The sequence below is a fragment of the Tenrec ecaudatus genome, chromosome 7 (genome assembly GCF_050624435.1).
Source record: "Tenrec ecaudatus isolate mTenEca1 chromosome 7, mTenEca1.hap1, whole genome shotgun sequence".
NCBI lineage: Eukaryota > Metazoa > Chordata > Mammalia > Afrosoricida > Tenrecidae > Tenrec > Tenrec ecaudatus.
The window spans coordinates 35,681,867-35,703,120 of record NC_134536.1 but is presented as its reverse complement, the minus strand read 5'-3'; the positions used below and the strand labels follow the sequence as shown (position 1 = coordinate 35,703,120).

Genomic DNA, 21,254 nt, shown 5'->3' with positions numbered 1-21,254 from the left:
ATTTTACTGAGTCTTCCTCTTTGTCACTGACCCTCCACATCACATCTTCCACAGGCTGGCCCGTCCTGCTAACTGTCCAACACCAAGGGAGACAAAGTCTCATCATCGTTGCTTCTCTGAAGCATTCAAGTAGAGGGGCAGCAAGAAATGAAGACCTTCAACAAGATTCATTGACACATGGGCCACCACAGTGGGCTCGAGCAGAACCTTTATGATGACAGCGTAGGGTTGTGCAGTGTTTCTTTGTGCTGTGCACACTGTCACTATGAGTTGGAATTGACTAGGTGACACCCAACAACAACATCAACAACCACCACCACAACAAAAAACAACAAAGCTTAATCATTTGGTAGGAGTTGCAGAGGCTTGAAGAGAAGAGCCGAATTAAGAAATTTCACTTTGCCATGCATGTCTATTTTTTATTGGGAGATAGGTTTACACTATCGAAACCCCACCCCCACCCCCATTTACTTTAAGAAGTGTTATGGTCTGTTCTAGAAATAAAGTTACTTGAAGATCAGTTTTATTATTTATTTGTTTTGAGATTGTTTATGAACTTCATTAACACAACCTTGATCAGCCTTTTTATAATGGGGAATTTAACCCTACTGTAAGGATAGGATTTGTTACTTTCTTTCAGCTTATCAAAAGATGAATATCATTTAGGCCCTGGTGATTTCTTTAATTGTTCAACTCACAGCTCTCTGTTTTTGCATTGTGGAGCCTCATGGAATGCTAGCTCCTGCTTCTTAGTTTAATATTCATCGAAACTCAAGGGGATTCCTCTACAGATGTCCGGAGCTGCTTCTTGGATCAGTTCTCTACCATTAGATTTTAGCTATACTGGAAATTCTAGCCACATCATCTCCCTGGAATTCTGGTCTCTCTGCTTTCAACTGACCATGACTTCTGTGTTTTTTCTTGAATTTTTCTTTTCCTGTGCTGCAATTCAGGAATGTCTAGGACTATAGCTGGAGACCCTTAAGACCACCCTCAGCTTCAGTACTTCCCTATGAGGACTCCCAGAATTTAGCAAACAAACTGTACTTATGGTAACTAAGGTAGAAAGATAGAAATCCAAGTCAACAAAGGGAAAAAAGGCACCGAGGGCAGGGAGAATCAAGTACAAGTCCTTTCTCATGTACTTGGATCAACATCACTAATTATCCCAGAAATGATACATATCGGTCTGCACAGAGTATTGTCAACCAGGAAGTTTATTCCATGGGCTAAGGGTTGTTATTGGGGAGCAGTCACATAAACACCACCACCCCTGTGGTGGATGTCACTACTCTTCCAGCCATGCAGACATCAGAGACCAGGCTGATACTGCGTGGTGTAAGGCCCCCATCATACATGACTTTATTAGCATAGACCATGTACGTATGATCCAAGGCCCCAGAACAACAAAGGCATTTTTGTAAGGCAAGCTATTCCAAATGCTAAGAGGTTATTTCTCAGGAGCTGGTCAAGGGCCAAACATTTGTTGGAATGCTCAGCATTGAGACAGACATGGCAAGTGACTCCCATCCTGCGCAGACTCTGTAGTGCACACACAAGTGGCCGCAGACGCTCTCCCGATCTCAGGAAGGCAGCAGAATACTGGAACAAATTCCCTCTAGGACCAATCACTCTGTTGGTGTTACGTCCATTTATTCTGATAAAGTTACACATACAAGACACCTTCCTGGGGACTGCAATAATGAAAATTGTTTTAATTACTCACAGGTAACACACAGGATACCATAGGAATACTTCCATGTGGCTCTTCTTCCACCTGGTTTTATAATTTCAATGTTAGTGTTTCTCTACAGAAAGCCCAACGCAGATCTTCCTTCCTAATCGTATCACCCAAAGAAACAGGTGGCCAGACCTGTGTGTGCCACCTCAAATGGCATCTCTTTATTTTTGCTACTTATTTAGATAAATCATTCTGCTCAGAGGGGAAGGTGCAGTGGTATATTCCAGACAACAAACTTCTGGGGCAAGGGGAACAGGTGAGAAAAAAAACAGGGAGTGACTGTTTTATAACTATAACAAACATATTGCAGTAACTGCTTCCTTTCAGCCGAGTCTCATTTGTTCTCCTTTGAAGGATCATAATGCCGTGCTGCTAAAAGATTTTTGTTTTCTGAATGTTTCTGTCCAATAGTTTTAGCTGTTTAAGATAGGGCTATAAATCAGGTCACAGTTTCCCACCATAGATGAAAGTTACAGTTGAGTAATTATAAAAACTACTAAAAATATTTATTTTACCCTTAGAACTTCCATTCTGCACTATATTTTAAAATATACCTTACAATGTGCATAGTTACATATATTTAAATATCTTAAAATGTGCACAATCGATCCATACATGTAAATTACTATAAACAAGGCTACATAATGGAATGGCTCATTTTATTTAAGAGTTGGGAGGCAAACAAAATCATGTGGAACCAGTAACCGAGAGCAGGCTGATAGGGAAGGGTGCGGAGCTCCGACTTTTTGGTGTCTTTGACATGCAGGGTACCTTAGGAGTTACAGAGAACTAGAATTAAATAATTATCCCAGATTCGGGCTATGGAAGTAGTTTCTTTTCCCTTTGTTTTCAAGGGGAAACAAACAGAAGTGTCCATAAATGAAAGTAAGGAACACTGTAATAAGTGCCAAAGGTGAGATCAAAATAGTTATCTGACAATTGAGAGATGAGAGCGATCACTTCTATTTTTGAGGATCAGGAAAAGCCTCATGGAGAAAGTAAGCAATTTTTAGCAACTTGAAAGCTGAGTAACATGGTTCTCAGGAACTCTCATTGTACACGCAAGGCGCTGCACAAGCTGAGCTTACTTGTGGACTGTTTGAATAATAGCAACAATAAGTTCTGAAGCCAGAAATAGTATATTAAGAATCATAGGGACTCTGTGCCACAAAAAAATCATCATCTCACTGTTTGGGAGACTGACAGTCTGCTTCAGGATGTCAGCTGCGTTGACCCCTTCCTGCTAGGTGGCCCTGAGCATTCTTTGGCTCTGTGGCATTTGTTGGCCTGGAGACAACTCTCACATGGCATCTGGCTTCCCTTGTGTGTGTGTGTGTGTGTGTGTGTGCGTGTGTGCGTGTGCATACACACTCACGCACACACTTCAAAAGTCATTAGGCTTAGAACCTAAATCGGGACTATAAATCGGGTCCCGGTTACCCTGCCATACATTCAGGTCCCATCCAGTTGCTTCAGACTCATAGAGACCCTGTGCACAACAGACTGAAGCAATGCCGCTTCCGGCACCGTCCTCACACTTGTTGCCCGGCTGTACCTATTGCTGAAGCCACTCTGTCAGTCCATCTTGTCAAGGATGCCCTGGCTGGGCAGTGTTGTATTCTGCTGTCCATCGGCCTGCTGAGGTGGTGTTGCCTCAATGGCACCTAACAACAACAGCAATGCAAAAGATTTTTTTAAGTGTATTTTAATGAAAAATAACTTACTGTTTTACTCTTATTCTTCTATAGGTGTTATTTTATTTAGCTGCTCCAAATCTTTCTGATTTATTATTTTCAAACTATGACTATATATTTCACTCTAGGTTGGTTTTGCTTTGTTTTCTCTGTTTATATTCATTGAACTTCAAGTAGCTATATGTGTCTTGTTGGTTTGATTAAATATAGAGGGTATAGATTTATTTCAATATTATTTGCCTCATTTTCTTTTGATTAAATGATGATACTATTTCACAAGTCACTTATATTCAGTTCTGTTTCCAAATGTTTTGTTTCTCTGCTTCAGTGTGCATTATTTATATTAACCCAAGTTTATATATATATATATATATATATATATATATATATATATATATATAGATTAATTTTCTGTAATGTCCAATCAACTGTTTTAAACTCCATTAAAAGAATATTTTTTATTTCATATATGTAACTTCAGTTTGAGAATTTTCATTTGGTTCTTATGGTTAAATAAAGTTCATATATGCAGTTTAAATTTTTCATTTGAAAAAAATATACATGGTTCAAAAATTTTGTGGAAAATTGTCAATATTTCACACAAAAAATTTTATTCTCACAATTGCTCTTGATTCTTGAGTCCATTATTATATGCATGGTGTCGATCCATTTTTGTTTCAGTTACATGTTTCCACAGTGTTTTGAGGCTCCATCATGTGCATGGATGTATACATACACACATATATGAATGTACCGATAAAGATGGGAGTGAATAAATATAGTTGATATATTATCATGGTTTGTAAATCTTTGACTGCTGGTTCCAATTGCTGAGATGTTCGCAGATCTGCTCTTTGGACTGTGCTGTCTCTCCACCAGGCTGCCGCACGTCCCTGCTTCTTTCTCAGCCTCACCACATTTATATTCTTAAACTTAAGCAGGGACTGTGCATCCTGTTCATTTTGGTTTGTCCACTTCCCACATTATAGGCAGGTCTTTTACGCTGGAAGGCAAGAAGAGAGTCTGATAAATCAGATTCCTACTGTTGAGTTACATCAATTGTCCTATATGAAACCCAACTTGCATTCTGAAACAAAATTTTCTTGGTCTTGAAATATTATCCTTTGTATTTCTGGATTTGACTTGATAGTGCTTTGGCAAATACCTTCTCATCTACATTCATGAGCAATAGAAAGAGATCATTTTAAAATTAAAATTGTCTTTTATTTTATCTCTGAGATTTCAATAATTGATCTGCTTTTTCTTACTTCAACAGGTCTATGGAAATGCAGGACCTAGCAAGTCCTCCTGTTCTTGTTGGAGGTAGTGAAACCCCTGGTAATTCCAAACTGGATAAAGCTAATCTCAGCAGCACGTCAGTCACCACTAATGGGACAGGAGGTAAGTGGACCATCCAGAGGATGTGCAGAATCACATTTAACGCTAGCTTTTGTTGGAAGCGAAGGGATTTCTAATAAACAAATGTCTCAATGTCAATTACATAATCAGAATAATGACCAAAAGAATATATAGTTAATGTCACCCAGATGAGTTTCCAAAGTTTACTTTAATGCTTGCTGTAATTTCACATGTTAGGCATCTAATAAAAGCACATCCTATTGTTAATAGCATGGTCAACATTATATCCCAAAAATGTATCTTTCATGTATCATTTCGTTTTATGTTGATTTCCTTGAAGCACTGGCACCTCCTCTCTAGATAGATAACATTCAAAGAGAATAGTAGCCCTCAGTGATATTCTGAGGGTCTTTTGTAGGACGCCCTTTTTGTATCCATCCTTGAAATTATTCCAAAAGGATTTGAGAATGTGGACATAGAATTTGCCACCCATATCCAAAGAGACTGCACACTACATTTTTGTGGTTCCATTTTTAATGATAAGACAAAAGTCTGTCTCACATTTATTTTTCAAAAATATAATTTCCATAAAATTATTTTAGGGTTTCAAAAATGTTCATATCTGCTGCATTTTCTTTTCAGAGAGAACAATATTTGATGAATCAGATTTTACAGGGTAGTTTGTGAATTGGATTAGCACTAATTAAGTTATATCACACAGCAACCATCAGTTATTATTTCAAACACTGCCCCATACTGCAATAAATAAGACTTGAATATTGTAACAGCATATGTACATAGATAGAGAAACTATATGAATTATATTCATTATCTGAATTTTAAAGTATTCCTCATTTTGAAGATTTTGTAGATGTGGTCATTTTACCCAATACATTAAAGAGTTTGTTCTAAACTACAAACTATTCATACACCAGAATTTGCCACATCATATTTTCTTTAAAATTAATATTTGTTTGATACACCTCTCCCCATTTAATCTAGAATCATCGTGCAATCTAAACTTTTCTTTGTAAAGTAATGTGCATTGCAAGTTGCCTGTATTTTAATAATGTTTACTCCCAACCCCTTGCAGATTAACATTTTCCTCGTTTATAATACCTATTTGTCTCTAAACATACATATATATGATTTCAGCTAATTAGTGTTAAGATTACAAAGTGTTCAGATTATTTCATAATTTCTTCTGGAGTCCCAAAATTTACACTTGAGCCTTAAACTGGGTCTGAAATAATAAATCAGCTTAAATCCCAAGCATGGTAGAAAGACACACAGCGAAGTTTCCGAATCATACCATGTACATATGTGTTCATGGTAAAAACTACAATGATGCTGAAAAAGGAAAACTCAAAAGGCATACACTGCAGTTAAAATTTTGGCGGAAAGGTCAGAAGCTGGTGCAAACTTTGAAGATTATTCCTGTGCGCTCAGCAGGCATGCAGACAATGAACCCTTATGCCGTTCCTGTTCTCAGGGGACACCGTGACTGTTTTAAACACTGCAGACTGGCTGCTGAGCTGCAGCGCCCCTTCCTCTGCAACAAGTAGGCCGGCCGGTGCTGCACTGCATGCGTTTGCACGTGTGGACTGGCCCCTCCCGTGCGCTGTCTGTCGCTCTTCTGTGTGTGCACACCTCTCTGTGTTCAGAGCTGGTAGAGAGTGGACTTGAGCATGACTCTGAATCATTCGCTGTGAGCAGTTTCCTGTTGATATTAACAACTAGTAAATATTCTATTGCTTTTTGTTATCCATTAGTAAGTATTCTAATGGTGGAATTTTTAGGCCCGTCCTGTTGTATTCTTAGTTTTTCCTCATAATTTCATTTAAAAAGGAGAATACACTCATTTTCTCACTACTTATAAGTTCACTTACAAGTGATACTTCAGCCAAATGATAGCAGGCTTTTGAACCAATTCATTCTGGCTCAACTCCCACCCCTGAGAATTTCCACCTCAGAAATACAGTATCAGATTCAGTATATCTGGGGTGGAAATGAATATTCTCAGAAGTGGGGTTGAGCCCAAATGCAAACTTATTCGTCACCATCATAGCTTGTGGGGCCTTCGTAAGTTCAATTAAATTATTAATACTGCCAAAGAGTGGTTGCTATTTTACACTCACTTTCATAAATAGATCAACTCAAGTCTTGAATGTAACATTAGCATTGAAAACTCCATCATAGTCTCAATTTTCAGTCCTCAAAGTTAGATTGTGTCTTTAATTAGATCACGAATGAGTTGACTGGTAACACTTTAAGATCTTACCATATGATGTTCGTCTAAGTAGTTTGCATTACTCACTAGTAACAATTCTACTAGTAATAATTCACTAGTAGCATTGTTAATACATAGAACAATCAATAAAAATGAAATAAATACAGCCATGCCTTTATAAAACATCATTAAACATTTCCTGTAAAGGGTCGTATAGTAGCTATTTTTGGCTTTGTTGGAAAATGGGTTCTGCTATAACTATGTGACTTTGCCACTGTAGCACAAGAGCATCCTTAAAAAATACATAAAGAATTGAGTGTCAATGATATCAAAACTGAAATGGGAATTTCATATAGATATAATTTTATTAGGGGCTCTTATAACTCATATAAAATCTGTACATCAATTGTACCAAGCACATTTGTATATATGCTGCCCAAATCATTCTCAAAACTTTTTCTTTCTCCTTTAACCCTTGGTCAGCTCTTCTTTTCTCCCCTAATTTCTACATGTCAAACATTATGGTTCATCGTTCGATATTTTCCAATTCTTTAGAATGATAAAAAAGCATTAAGAGCAACAGAAACACAGTGGTAGCATGTTTCCCTGATTGAGATGTATATGGATGTACATAATGGATGTTACACATCTAAGAATATATGCCAGTTATAGGAATAATTGCAGATAGAGGTAACATTCTGATGCGCTTGATGCTATTTGCAAGCAGTCAGGGTGGTATAGTGGGTTACAGGTTGGGCGCCCAACCACAAGGTCAGCAGTTCAAAACCACGCACTGTTACATAGGAGAAAGGCGAGGTTTCGCTGTTACAGTAACAATTGATCATCTCTGAAACCTACCGGGTAGTGTCTACGGCATCCTCTGGGGTTGCTATGAGTTGGAGTTAACTTGAAGACATGGATCTTTTTGAGAATGGAGCCAATGGTGTCTCTGGTATAGAGATAGAGGATTTAAATATAAACAATATAAATATAATCATATATATCCCAAGAGTGCTTGGGATGGGCATAAAAGAGTGAATGTTCACTTTCCTTAATGAAAATAAATTAAACACCTTGTTGATGCTAGGACACTATACTAGAAAAGGGGGGCCCAGATATCAAGAGAGCATGCTCCTACCAGACGTTTAAAGACGAAAAATTGAGCAGGGGAAACAGACATAAAAATCATGAGTGCCACACTGTGTTCAAGGTGGGCACCTGTGGGAGGAGAGATTGGGTTCTACAGGAATGTTCAGAAAGAGACTGCAAAGAGAAGGCTGAGGAACAAAAATAAAAAATTCTGATTGACCTACGATGCCTTCTATATTTGGAAACAATACACTGTAGAAAATAACCTTCCAAATTATTTAATACATAACAGTTGGCTTGCATGTAATGGATTTGTTTCTGAATGTTACATATCTGTGCATCAGAGACACCTACTAAGATCTAAGAGTCAATTCCAACTTCATCCTTTTGTGTTATCTTGTTAGAATGAGTGTCATAAATTGCTTCATCAAATTATTTATTTTTAATTAAATATCTATGGCTATGTAGAGGTGAAAGACAACTTTGTGCTTATTGGGTTTTGAATGCTATCTTGTTTTATATAAACATAAATCATAGGCTGTACCAATTATTAAGACTGGTAGGCAATAATTACAGTTTCCCTGCAGTGCTGTCAATTGTAACCCTTAGAAAATTCTGTGTAGAACTGAAGCTATCAGAAGTCACGGTGTCTGATTTTGTGGTTTAGAAAGTGTTGTTGGAATTCCACAAGTAGGTTTTAAACAGGATACCAGCTTAGAAACAGAATTCAGAAGATGGAAATATAAACTGTACATCACCTTGGTCCCTGTTCTTTTAGAACAGTGTTTCCTGGTGGTAAGTTTGGTTTAGTTTGGTTGCTGAAGTGGATGATACCGTAACCCATGGGTGTGGTGGGGGTGGGGGTCGCTGTACTGATCAAAACAAAACAAAAGCAACTAAACTAAAGTCACCGCCAACAAGTCCATGCTGACTCTTCGCGACCCTGTGGAACGGGGGACTGGGTTTCTGTGGCTGGAAATCTTTATGGGAGTAGAAAGCTGGGTCTTTCTCCCTGCTGAGTGCTTGGTGGTCTTGAACTGCTGATCTACAGTTAGCAGAATCCTGGAGCAAGCCAGGGCAAGGTTGCCAGAACAGACGCCAAGACTTTTCCCCAGATTGTGGTTTATATACAAACGGTTTCATTTGCTTGGGGTGGGGACTGAGTACGGTTTTTGCTTTTTTTGTTTGTTTATTCTCAAAAAGGAGCGGTAGACCAAGTACATTTGAGAACCTATGCTTTAGGGAATAAAGCATGATTTTGCAACAAGTGGATATGAACTTTGAGTTATAATAAGAGAACAGATGTTTCACCAAGGATAAAGTGGACAACATTGTAATTACATGATAAAGATAATCTTAAAGACAACATGTGTCTGATGATAAAGTTTACCTTCAAGTGCAGGGATCCCTCAGCAATACTGTGGGTTTGGCTCCAGACTGCTGCCATACAGAAAATATGGCAGTGAAGCAAGTGGCCTGACTTTTCTGCAACAGTTATGACTCCACTGACCCGTAGGTGTGCGGGTGAGTGACCGGGTGGTCTGATCCTGTAGAGATGACCACAGCCATTGAGTAGCTCCTGGCTCCCACCGACCCCACAGCACTGAGGAAAACTGCCCCCAAAGATTTCCAAGGCCGCAAACCTTTGCGGAAATGGACTGAGACATCTCGCTCTCTCGGTAAGTTCAACCTCAGTTTAGGAGCCAAGCGCTTTCCTGCTGTGTCCCTAAGACCCCTTAATGTACAAACCCTGGGACACAGATGAACTTCCGTCACCTAGCGGTTCCTCTGAGTCAGAATTGACTCAAAGCCCCGAAGAAAAATAACGCAGGATAAAGAGTGGGGAGGAGACGGAGGAAAACGTCATCGAGCACTCATGACAGACATCTGACAATAATCACAGTCCACTTATTACACATATGGTTAACGCAAGAACATGAAAAATCCCACCATGCTAATATATTTAAATCACTTGGGCCAATTCTATTTTAAGTGCATGACTATGAAATGCATCCAAATTGCTAATAGGGGATTAGGGAGGTGTTGTTGTTGTTGTTGTTAATGTTCCATGCCATCGAGTGGCTTCCGACCCATAGGGACTGTGCACAACAGAACAAAGCACTGCCCAGCCCTCCGCCACTCGTCACAATTGTTTCTACGCTTGAGCGCCTTGTGGCAGCCGCTCTGTCACTCCACCTCAGTGAGAGCCCACGTCCTTTGCACTGTCCCTGTACGGTACCCAGCATGATGTCCTTCTCCAGGGCAGGTCTCTCCGGACAACATGTCTAAAGTATGTAAGACAAAGTCTCGCCATCTTGACCTCTAAGGAGCAAGTGGGGTGGGGCCTGGCGACAGTAGTCAAGTTTGTGAACAAAGTCCTTTGTATAATTATTTCATCTCACTTTAGGAAAATGAACCCTGGATTGCTTCTTTTGAGCATGTAGATGAATAAAACCACAAAACGCTTTAACCTATAACATTAAAATATGGCTGTTTCTTTCATTATCAAAGCCTTTGATTTGTAAGCGTGAATTCTGTAGACAATTATCGTGCTTTGATCTGAAGGAGTTTCCTTTTTCCATTTTGTTGTATGTGATGATTTTGGATTGTTCTAAAATTAATGTAAAGGTTATGCCTCAACCTTTACGCAACTTCAGGAACACACACACGCACATATACATACACACCTACATAGAAGGAACTTGATAACAGAGTGTGTGTTACGGGTTGGCCTGCTAACTTGAAGATCAGCAGTTTAGAAACACCAGATGCTCCTCTGACAAAAGATGAGGTTTTCCATGCCAATAAAGATTTACAGACTCGGAAGCCCAAAAGGGGGCAATTCCATCCTGTCCTATAGGATCATTTTGAGTCAGAGTAAACTACATAGGTATATTTGAATGTCGCAATGAATATGCAGTGACAATTTTTTGTAATGTAAGCTTCATAAAATAGTTAAGAGACTTAGGACTAGTTCGTTTTATTGGTAACCACTTTCCCAATGGCCTTGCACAGATATAATGAAAAAATTATTGTCTTCCTGCCACAAGACAACTATCTTGTATATCTCCTTTAAGGAGGAAAACATTTTAATTATGTTTGGAGTTTTAGTGAAAATTACTTTCATTTAAAAAACTTAATATCTAATTGCTATGTAGTGCTTATACTTGTCCCCTGTTGTATATACTATGCTCACACTTTCCAGTATTCTTATGCCTTAAAAAGAAAACTAACTAATCATTCAGACAGTTCATTTCACTTCTGCTTTTTCATTTTTGTCCTTGGAAAATCATATTATTTATTGTCACCTGAGATCATTTTATCCCTTTGAAAAGAAAAGTGAAACTAACCCTTGCATCATCTTTGGAGCTCATAAGATAGTTCCTGATATATACTTCATGGGAAATAGTTTGTTTTTAGTGACAATATACTTGCTTTATTTTCCTTTCTCCCTTTGGTTCAGTCCTTACCTGCCTATGAAAAATAAATTCACATTCATGTGTCAAGTTTTCTTCTGAACATTAATATCCATTTTATGAAGTTGTTGTGACAAATATCTTTAAGGCGCCCTGGTGGTATAGCGGTTACACATTGCTCTGAGATCCGCATGGTCAGCCGATCAACACCACCAGGAGCTCTGTGGGAGAAAGAGGAGACTTTCTACTCCCGTCAACAGCTACAGGCTCAGAACCCCACAAGGGGTCGCTGTGAGGCAGCATTGACTCAATGGCAGGGAGTTTCAGTCACATATCTTAATATTTATACTTTTCTTCATATAATTTCTATAGATGCCCTTCATCTGTAAAAGAAACAGTTTTTGTGTCTTATCTAAGTTTTTTTCTTAAAATTTATGGGATACATGTCTGACAAATGAGAGAAAAAAATAATTTCTATCATTTCTTCATTCTGCTTTTGACCATATAAAATTTTCAAATTGGAATTATTATAATAAGGGCCTGGTTGTAAGTGCTTGAACTCAAGCCCCAAAGACAATAAAACTAAATTCATGCCTAGTTTCTAGATCAGTTTCGCATATATGACACAGCTCACAATTTCCCCTGTGTATATTCTCCATACACAATTCTTCTATGTATATATATGCATGGGTCTGCATACATACTTACATACATATGCATATATACATACATACACACACAATGGTACTTCAAAAATTCCACTATTCTTAAATTGTATTTTCCAATCAATTTTTACTTACTAGTATTAATACATATATTTTGCAATATTGCTCTAGGTTTATAGAGGTTTAAGTAGGAACTTAGTCACAACTAGAAGTTGGAAATTCCAAGGAACTGCTTCTTATCTTAGTTTAGCCAGACTTCATTACAAATATCAGGAGACACAGTTGGACTCTAGGTAATTTAGAGTGGATTTCATAACCACCTAGTTCACAGTCTGTTGGGGCGGGGGAGGGTTGTCTTGAATTTTTTATATATAAAAATGCTTCCTGAGTCATGAGTGCTGCCGGAGGGCAGTGTGGTGAAGCTGCGGGCTCGGGTCACTCCACCAAGTCTTTACCTTGCGCTCCGACCAGCTCTGTGACCACACACAAGTTGTTGAACATTTCGTGCCTCAGTTTTCCCCTTTGAAAAAATGAACATAGAACCAGTGTCTACCTTATGAGATTGTTGCAAGGAGCAAATTTTAATCATCCTAAATCGCGAGGAACAGCGCCTGCCTTAGCCATGCACTGTTACTGATATTTTCAACTTTTCTGTTTCTGGCCGTCTTTTCAACTTTTTCACAAGGAATAAATAGAAAATATGATTCGTAGCCCATTCCAATATGTTTTAGCTTTCCCTTTTAATAATGTGTTCATAAGGGTTACAGTGAAGCCAATTCCACTGAATGAGAGTGAGTTTGGTTAGGGTAATTACCTTGTTTAGAAGTTAAGCCTTCATGAAAAATTATCCCATGAACCTCAGCCATTTTCATGTCTCAAAACAGCCTGTTTTGAGACCTAAGATCATGGTCGTTACAACCAAAGGCCGGGTGAAATATTAGTCCCGTCATCTCCTCGATGAGACTTCTACAACAAGCCCCTCGGCCTATACAAATGTCAGCGTCCTTGTGCATGAGATGGGCATAGGGATCCTACTGAGATAGGTTGCTTAAGGATTCGCAGATGTAGCTTATCTAGTTCCGTGTAACCGCTCCAGTATTTCGGAAGTAAATAATTCTGTGCTGGAAAATATAACTATGGATCTGGTATAGTCATAACATGAACTGATGTGCAATTAATTCCTGAAACATTATGTTACCTAATTCATTTCTGCGTACACAAATCATTGGACACCATTCCTCAGACAGAGGAGCCTAGGTAGCCTAATGGTTAAGGAGTCAACTGCGCACCAAAAGTTGGACTGTTTGTGCTCTTCAGCTGCTCCCTGGGAGAGAAGTAGGGCAGGGAGGGTCCAGCCGGGGAAGCTCCCTGGGGAGGGTGGCACACTGGGCTACAAGCGGCCACAGGCCATCGCTGACTCAGCGCCAGTGGGTTTGGTTTGGGTGGATGGATATTCCTCAGTTTATTCTTGCTATTAAAAAAAAAAGATTGAATTTTAAATATCCCTTTTGGCGGGACACGTAAGTCACATTTCTCCACTTTTCTCCCCAACCTTTAACTTTTATGAATCTTCAAACATACCTACCGAAGGTTGTTAAATTATGGACACGAAGCTACCCCAAAGCTCACCGAGGGTAGCGTTGGTCCTGCTCCGTGTGAAGAGTGCACCATCACTGTTGCATGTTTCTCCCGGATGAGCTGCTTGTCTAACAGAGTGGCGTTGCTGTCTTGCTTGTGTGCTGCATGCGTTCTGGCCCCGTGTTTCCTTTCCTCCTATTTGTTTGAGATTGGCTACTTTTCCGCTTCCATCTTTATAGTTTCCCGCTTGCTTCTAAGTGATTACATTGTTTGATTTCATTTATGACATGGAAGCACAAGAGGTGTTGAATCTTAACTACTTGAGTAGTTGTTTCCTGCTGCTGTGAAATCGGTTGCAGTTTGTCCGCAATGGGAAAATATGGTGTGACAAAATGGATAGAGGCTTTCCCGCTGCCCAGCCTGCCGAACGACCGCCACCTGTGCCTGCCCATAGCATTGCCAAGTGAAGTTTCTGCCAAAATGCGTGACCTGAAAAGGGAAATAGCTTCTAAGAGTTTTCAAAAGATTGGTTTACCTCTGTAGAAATCACCTCTTATCCTATGCCTGTGGTTGTAATGGGAGCCATCGAGGCACACTGGGTTAAGCATTGACTGCTAACCAAAAGATTGGCAATCCTAACCCCCACTCGGCGTCCATAAGGATGACTGCCTAGCAGCCCTGTAGGCAGTTCTACTCTGTCCTACGTGCTTGATATGAGTCGGCATTCCCTCAAAGGCAGTGAGTATCCCTATGTATATATGTATGTATATACACATATATGTAAGTGTTCTCTATAAAATATGGATTATATCTATGCATATACATATATAAATGTATACCACTAAAGTAGAGCATCCCCAACAGCTATGGCATTTTATTCTCCTTTAAAGCAGGAAATGGCTTGAGTGCCTCATCCCCCCGACGCACCCCCATCACATGAATAGGCCATGATTTAGGTATTTTTGTGTGCTTTCATCATGCTTTGATTTTTGAAACATCTTCTTGGGAAGAATAAAACATCAGCCTGTTAGTCTCGCTGTTACAGCTTGGATTGCAGGTGGGGGGGACTGTCTCATGGCTCCCCCTCGCACCAGTATGCCAGCGATAGAATCAGAACATGCTTTGGTCAGTTGAAATTGCAAATATGAGTACATAGCTTTTTCACTGTAGACAGTTGACTGCCTTCACAAGCCAGCGTCTGAAGAACTTGTTTTTAGATACAGAGGAATGTAGCTTCAATCTTCTATCAGTGCATGTCCCTTTAGAAGCTAAATTAACCCAACTCTCATCAATTTCTCAAGTTTTTTTTTTTCATGCATGCCCATGGTAGTTCGGATACTCTCTAGCAGAGAGGTCAGGGTCTGTAATATGAATTCAGCAGTAAAACTCACGTGTCCTTATTCTTCTACGTAGTGTCTCTTCTTGCAGTCAAAACAGAGCCTTTGAACAGCAGTGAAGCCACAAGCACGGCTGGAGATGGAGCACTTGACACTTTTACGGGGTCAGGTAAAGCCTTAAGCTCGTGTGTTGTCGCATACACATTGGGGTCCTTGGATTCCTCCTTGTGAGTAATCGGCCTAGACACCAAAGCTGCTCAGAGTTTGATTTCGTAAACCTAACAGTCCATTCACCCTTAGGAGAACTACTGGTCACTAAAAAACACATCATCTTAGGACTAATATTTGAAAATTGTTTTGCTGAATGTTCGGTTGATGCCAAAACAACCCCAAGGCTTTCTTACCGGAAATCAGGAGCTGACCGCTTATGTTCTATCTTATGCAGCATTTAATTAATTTAGCAATTAGCTTATAATCGTCTACTTTGTTCCTTCAACGTCCCCATTTAGATTGCATTAAAAGCCGCCTCCTGTCCACCATTTGAGAAGTAAACCTATCCATTTGATTCCTTCTAAATAACCTTGTTTCCTTTCTGGGTTAAGAAAAAAAATCCTCCTGTGTGAGCAGCTGGGTGACAAGTGTCAAGGTTAATGGACTGCAGGCGCGCACATGCTGGTTGCATTAGAAGCCAGCCTCCCCGAGCACGGCTTCCACTCACAGTGCTTCAAAGGGACAATCGCATGGCTTTAAACATCCATCCTTTCAAAACAAAAATACCTGATAGCTCCCAGCTGGGCACAAAGGGCACAAATTAAGTTGAACTAATTAAAGATTTTGTTCAAATTACAATGCTTTGTTTTATTATCTGATGAAGAGATTTTTTTTAACCTAAAGAGAAGCACGTCGACCAGAAAGATGAGCCTTCCATCCAGAAACATAATTCCGGTCCTTCATTTTAAATTCAGTTAGTCTCTTTTCATACTCTTTATTCTTAATTCATATTCGAGTAGAGGACTTTGACATGGACATGCTTTCTGTAAGAAGAATTGAGGGATGGCTTGAAGCATAGTGCCATTGTTGCATATTAGGCTTTTAAAGCTAACGATGATCCATTTTCACTCATTTACACTGGTTGGAACTCACTGTCATGTAGTCCTTAATTGTCATCACCCTAGACAAAAAGAAATAGTCTTAGACAGAGGCTTTTATGTATGAATCTATATCCTTTCTTGTGCTTCCCTCGTCTCCCTGGAGATAAATATGTAGTAACTTGCCCAGGTATTAGATTTTCTTGCACATTTACTCAGGAACTTCCCCAGCATGTTTTTTAAGGAAGAAGTAAAATTATTAATTGCTTAAATCGTACAGTAGAAGTTGGGTTAGTTACATGAAAGGTGAACAGCAAAATCCTAGAACGTTAGCTCCAGAAACAGTGTTAGAGACTTCTGCATCCATTTTCAAAGCAACAATGTAGACATACCTGGAAGTGTAAAGTGGGTCAAGGTCTGCTGAAAGGAGGTCAAGAACGCAATGAAGATACCGAGCCCTTTCTGGAGGACTCCAGTGGAAAGTGGAGACATGGCAAAGCAACTAGGGATGAAAAAGCGTCCTGGATGGAATTCATTCCTTTTCATCTTTCCAAAAGTAATCTCCACATGCATGAATCATTTGAGTGCTGTCGTGTCCGCTAAAGTAGCCAGTGGCCATATTTGACTATCTACGTTTTTACTTAAACTAATTAGAATCATAAAGTTCAAGTTTTAATTCCAGTTACACCTTTACATCCCATAATATGTGCAAACGCACACACATATAGTTGTTGGTGTTGGCTGCCATTGACTCAGTTCTTACCATGGCGCCTTCTTTTGTGCAGGATAGAACTGCTCCCTAGGGTTCCCCATGCTGTGACCTTTCAGAAGCAGATTGCCAGGCCTGTTTTGAAGGCATCTGGGGGTGAATTTGAATCATCATTTCATCTAGCAGTTGGCTGCTTAGTCATTTGCACAACACTTGAATTTACTAATCCTGTATGTGATTAGAGGCTACCATATTGGACAGCCCAGATATAGACTAGCTCCCACCCCACAAGTTGAAGTATTACACAGCAAAGTGCTAGAGCAGAGATATTCACCTGCAGCCCTAGTCAATGTGCAGGTGAGTCCTTTGAGGTAGAAGGGTTCTCCATTGTTGGGGGATTCGCAGCATGCTGAACATCAATCCCTGTATTCCTGTATAAACCACAACCCCCTCCCCACAAGTTGTGACAACAAAAAATGCTTCTAGATGGTGCTAAATACCTCCTACCAGGCAAAATCCACGCTCCTTCCTCCTATCGGGAAGTCACAGATCCAGGGTGTCAGGGTCATAAGATGAGTAAAACTTCAATATTGTTTAGCACCATCTTCTGAGAAGGTGATCATATTAATTAAAATTTCTGTTTTCATTCATTTTCAGGGCATTTTGAAGATATGCATTTACTTTTATTTATAGAAGTGCTATAGTATAATTAGTTGCTTGCTTTGGGTCACATCGATGATCAATTAAATGACAGGTCTCCCAGTTTGGTAGGTCTCTCGATGTGCTTGTGGCATGCCGGAAATCCTTCCAGAGGATGGGCTTCCCTATGGAGGAGCAGTTTCATCAGCATAGTCACCACTCACTTTATATCCAAATATAAATATACATACTAGGGGGGAAGTGCACATTTTAGGAAAGAACCAAGAAACCTTCCAAGTTTTAGTCCTTATGTGAGCATTTTAGTTTTCTGGACCAAAGTTTTTACTTTCTACATAGACAATGAATCTATAAACACAGAACACTAAAGTTTAAAGAGTTGTTGAAAGTTTTTATTATTGTGGGTACATTATTCTACCTGTGTCTAGATCCATTTATCAGAGGGACAACGCATACTATTTATTCAGAATTTTGTGCAGATGTACAGGGTTTTTGTGAAATACTTAATTTTGCTCTGTGGTTCATTCAATAAAAGATGCTACAGTAAATATTTATTTTTGTTATACATTGTCTCTTTGGAAAAGTCTGTTTTTTGTAATCTTGACAATAATTAATAATATGACCCAAGGTTTGAGTGGCAAAGTGTAGCTCCACAATTATATTTCTGTTAACTGGAGTAGTCACTATTATGAATTTATGCATCAGACGGAATTCACTATAAACTAATATTATTGTTATTGTACCAAGTATATGTTTTGGTCATAGTGTAGTAGAAAGAGTTTATTCGCACCGAGTTAATTTGAAATCTGTAAATATTTTCTAAAGATTTTTTTATAGAGAGAAGTAGAAAACTACCAAAATTTAATCAACTTTTCCTATTAATTATGTATAACAAGTTCACTGACATTCTGGGGGCAGAAAATACTTGGAACATTCACCTATGTTCTAAAAATGATGATTATTTTCAAAACTGGCTCATAATATTCTTGCAAAGATTCTCTTCTCCATTTCTGTGGAAACTAAATTATTGTGTCCATATTCAAAACTTGTAGGCAAAATAGCATTATATATATTAAATTCTGCATGTTTATGAAGTAGTAGATCAGACAGGACCTTAATAGCATTTTGATATAGAAATATATCATGTTACATAAAGTAGTTAGCAACCTAAACCTATTTGTCACTTTTACAGTTCTAAAAGTTTAGCTCAAGAATTATTATGAACAACTTAGAAAGGACATGGTACTTTGAAGTACAACTATGATTGATTAGACTAAACTAATTCCAGAGCTGCATTGTGTACGACTTTAATCTTTTTGAAAAGGGAATGAACAGCAGATGGCCTAATAAAGACACTCTGTGTGTTTGCCCAGTGCGGATTGGCTCTGAAGGAACTGGCCCAACACTTTAGAGTCGATATTCTGGCCATCCATCTGTCTTAGTCAAGGTAGATCCTTAAAGGAAAGAGAAATGTCCAAACTTTTGGCAATATTCCAGTTTGGGGCTGCATGTTTAGATAACATGTTAATGAGACCTGACTTGCACCTTTAAGGTCTCCTTAGAAAGTTCTCTTTTCAGTAGTTAAAATGTATATATATTCATAAATATGGCTGTGACAATATTTGGTAAAGTTCTTGACTATTTAAAATATGAAAAAGTGTTGCCATTATCACACATGCTTTCTATGGATATTCTGGTTCTGATTAGAGTAATATGGACCTTGCTGTACTGACTACACATACGATTGGTCAAAGAAAAGGAAATAGCATTTTACAACTTGAAATTGAAGGGCGAAGTGTAGAATTTTTCTGAAAATTTTTTAATTGTTTTTCATTTAGAATAGGTATGGAAAGAAGAGCAACACATATAGCCATCATATTTAGAATTTGAAACTTAAAGTTCACAAAATTTAGGCATCTACCGTATGTATCTATATATACATACATATATACCCATGCATGCATACAAATATGAATCTATATACATGCACATATCTATATATGAATACTATAGACACACATACATATTCTATATGTATCTATATATACATACACACATGCATACATACATACATATGTGTGTATCTATATATACATGCATACATATTTGGAATTTGAGACTTAAAGTTCACAAAATTTGGCATCTACTGTATGTATGCATGTATCTACCTATCTGTATCTATCTATCTATCTATCTGTCTATCGATACACATAAAGCATCCCTACCCTGTAACTAAAGCTTAGCATGCGGAGCCTGTTGGGATGGCAGAGCGTGGTACTGACTGGAGAAAACAGAAGAGTGATAGAGGGGTGGTTTATAAGAAGAATGTTGGTTTCATGCTCTTAAAACAACATGCGAAAGTGGCTCACTTAGGAGAGACGGCGTAGGCAGCTATTTCTTTTTTAGAAAATGGATGTTTGAGGATGAATTCATTCATTTTGGTTTTAGAAAATCGGTGTTGGGAGACATAAGTTTAGCCTGGCGATTTCTTCAGATAGGTTTTGTATGCTCCCATGAAATATATTTGAGAAGCAACCGATTGCGCCCTGGTTCTTGTGTCTTACAGTCGCAGCGAGCAGTGGCTACAGCCCCAGGTCGGCGCATCAGTATTCCCCGCAACTGTATCCTTCCAAGTAAGTGGTCACTAGTGGCTTTTCGGATTTGTTTCAAGTAAGACAGTTTTCTGGTGTCACCTTCATTAATCTGTATTTCCACAATATGTTCGTTTTAAACTGCTTACCTTGATGGGTATGATTGTGGTGTGGAGAGTGGCACAGAGAGATGCTCAAGCCTATAGGGAGTCTGTAGGAACCTAGAGCGGGAGCATCACCCATTTCTCTCTGGGCACAGCTTTTCTTCATTCTAGATCATTGAAATTCCTTGAGGAAATCATCAGGCTCGAACCAGCGCACACTGGTTCTTGCAGACAAATGAAAAAGTCTCAGTTAGTTTTAAGAAAACCACTGTAGTTCAGCACTTTATAATTTAATCCATGCTGAGACGTTTTCATTGGATTTCATTTTCTATTAAGATATTTTCAGAGAGTAAGTATACCTAATAGTTTCCATATCTCATGTCTTCAACCTAAAGCGGGCAGTCGAGAATATTTCAGGTTTAAGTGTACTGAATGTATATCTGAATTTAATTTTGACTTTTGACTATATAGGTATTTATATGTAATGCTATTTTTCACAGCATCTAGAGTGCGTGTCTTGAGTTACAGGCTGGGAAATAGACATCCACTGGGGATGTTATGTCCAATGTGGCATAGTGAAAGGAAGGACATTTCAATTCTTCTCAGGGAGCCCCTAATTCATGATAGTTTCCCCCCACCCCCATCCCCCAATACACACACCCTCAAAGATCTGCAATTCTTGGTAGGTTTTTGGCCTAAGAAATAGAAAAGGCCGGAGCAATGTGGATTGGCTGTTGCTGGGAAGTGGAGATAAGGGCATAGCTTTTTAACTGCATGCTCGTGAGCCCTTAGGTGAGATGATCTACCAACATTCAGAATTATTATTCTTTTCATATAATAGCCAATAAAATGCCACACATTCCATATTCACCACACACTTACTGAAACGGTTGATATGCAGCATTTCCATTAGCATGAAATTAAGATGCTGACAGAAGTCAATTATTTTTAGACAGCATATTTAAAGAATTTTCAATTAAAAAAATCAGATGCTTA

General features: G+C 38.9%; 1 protein-coding gene across 10 annotated transcripts in view; it reads left to right on the top strand.

Annotated features, from left to right (window-relative positions):
- Positions 1-21,254, top strand: part of EYA4 (EYA transcriptional coactivator and phosphatase 4) — a 287,674-nt gene that overhangs the window by 207,990 nt on the left and 58,430 nt on the right. For 6 of the 10 annotated variants that reach the window (XM_075554517.1, XM_075554518.1, XM_075554516.1 and 3 more), the window contains 3 exons: positions 4,712-4,836; positions 15,186-15,278; positions 20,130-20,196. In XM_075554517.1, the coding sequence (XP_075410632.1) occupies positions 4,712-4,836; positions 15,186-15,278; positions 20,130-20,196 (285 nt within the window). Of the gene's footprint in view, positions 1-4,711; positions 4,837-15,185; positions 15,279-20,129; positions 20,197-21,254 lie in introns of those variants that run through there. The other 4 variants (XM_075554523.1, XM_075554526.1, XM_075554522.1 and 1 more) reach the window with 1 other exon arrangement.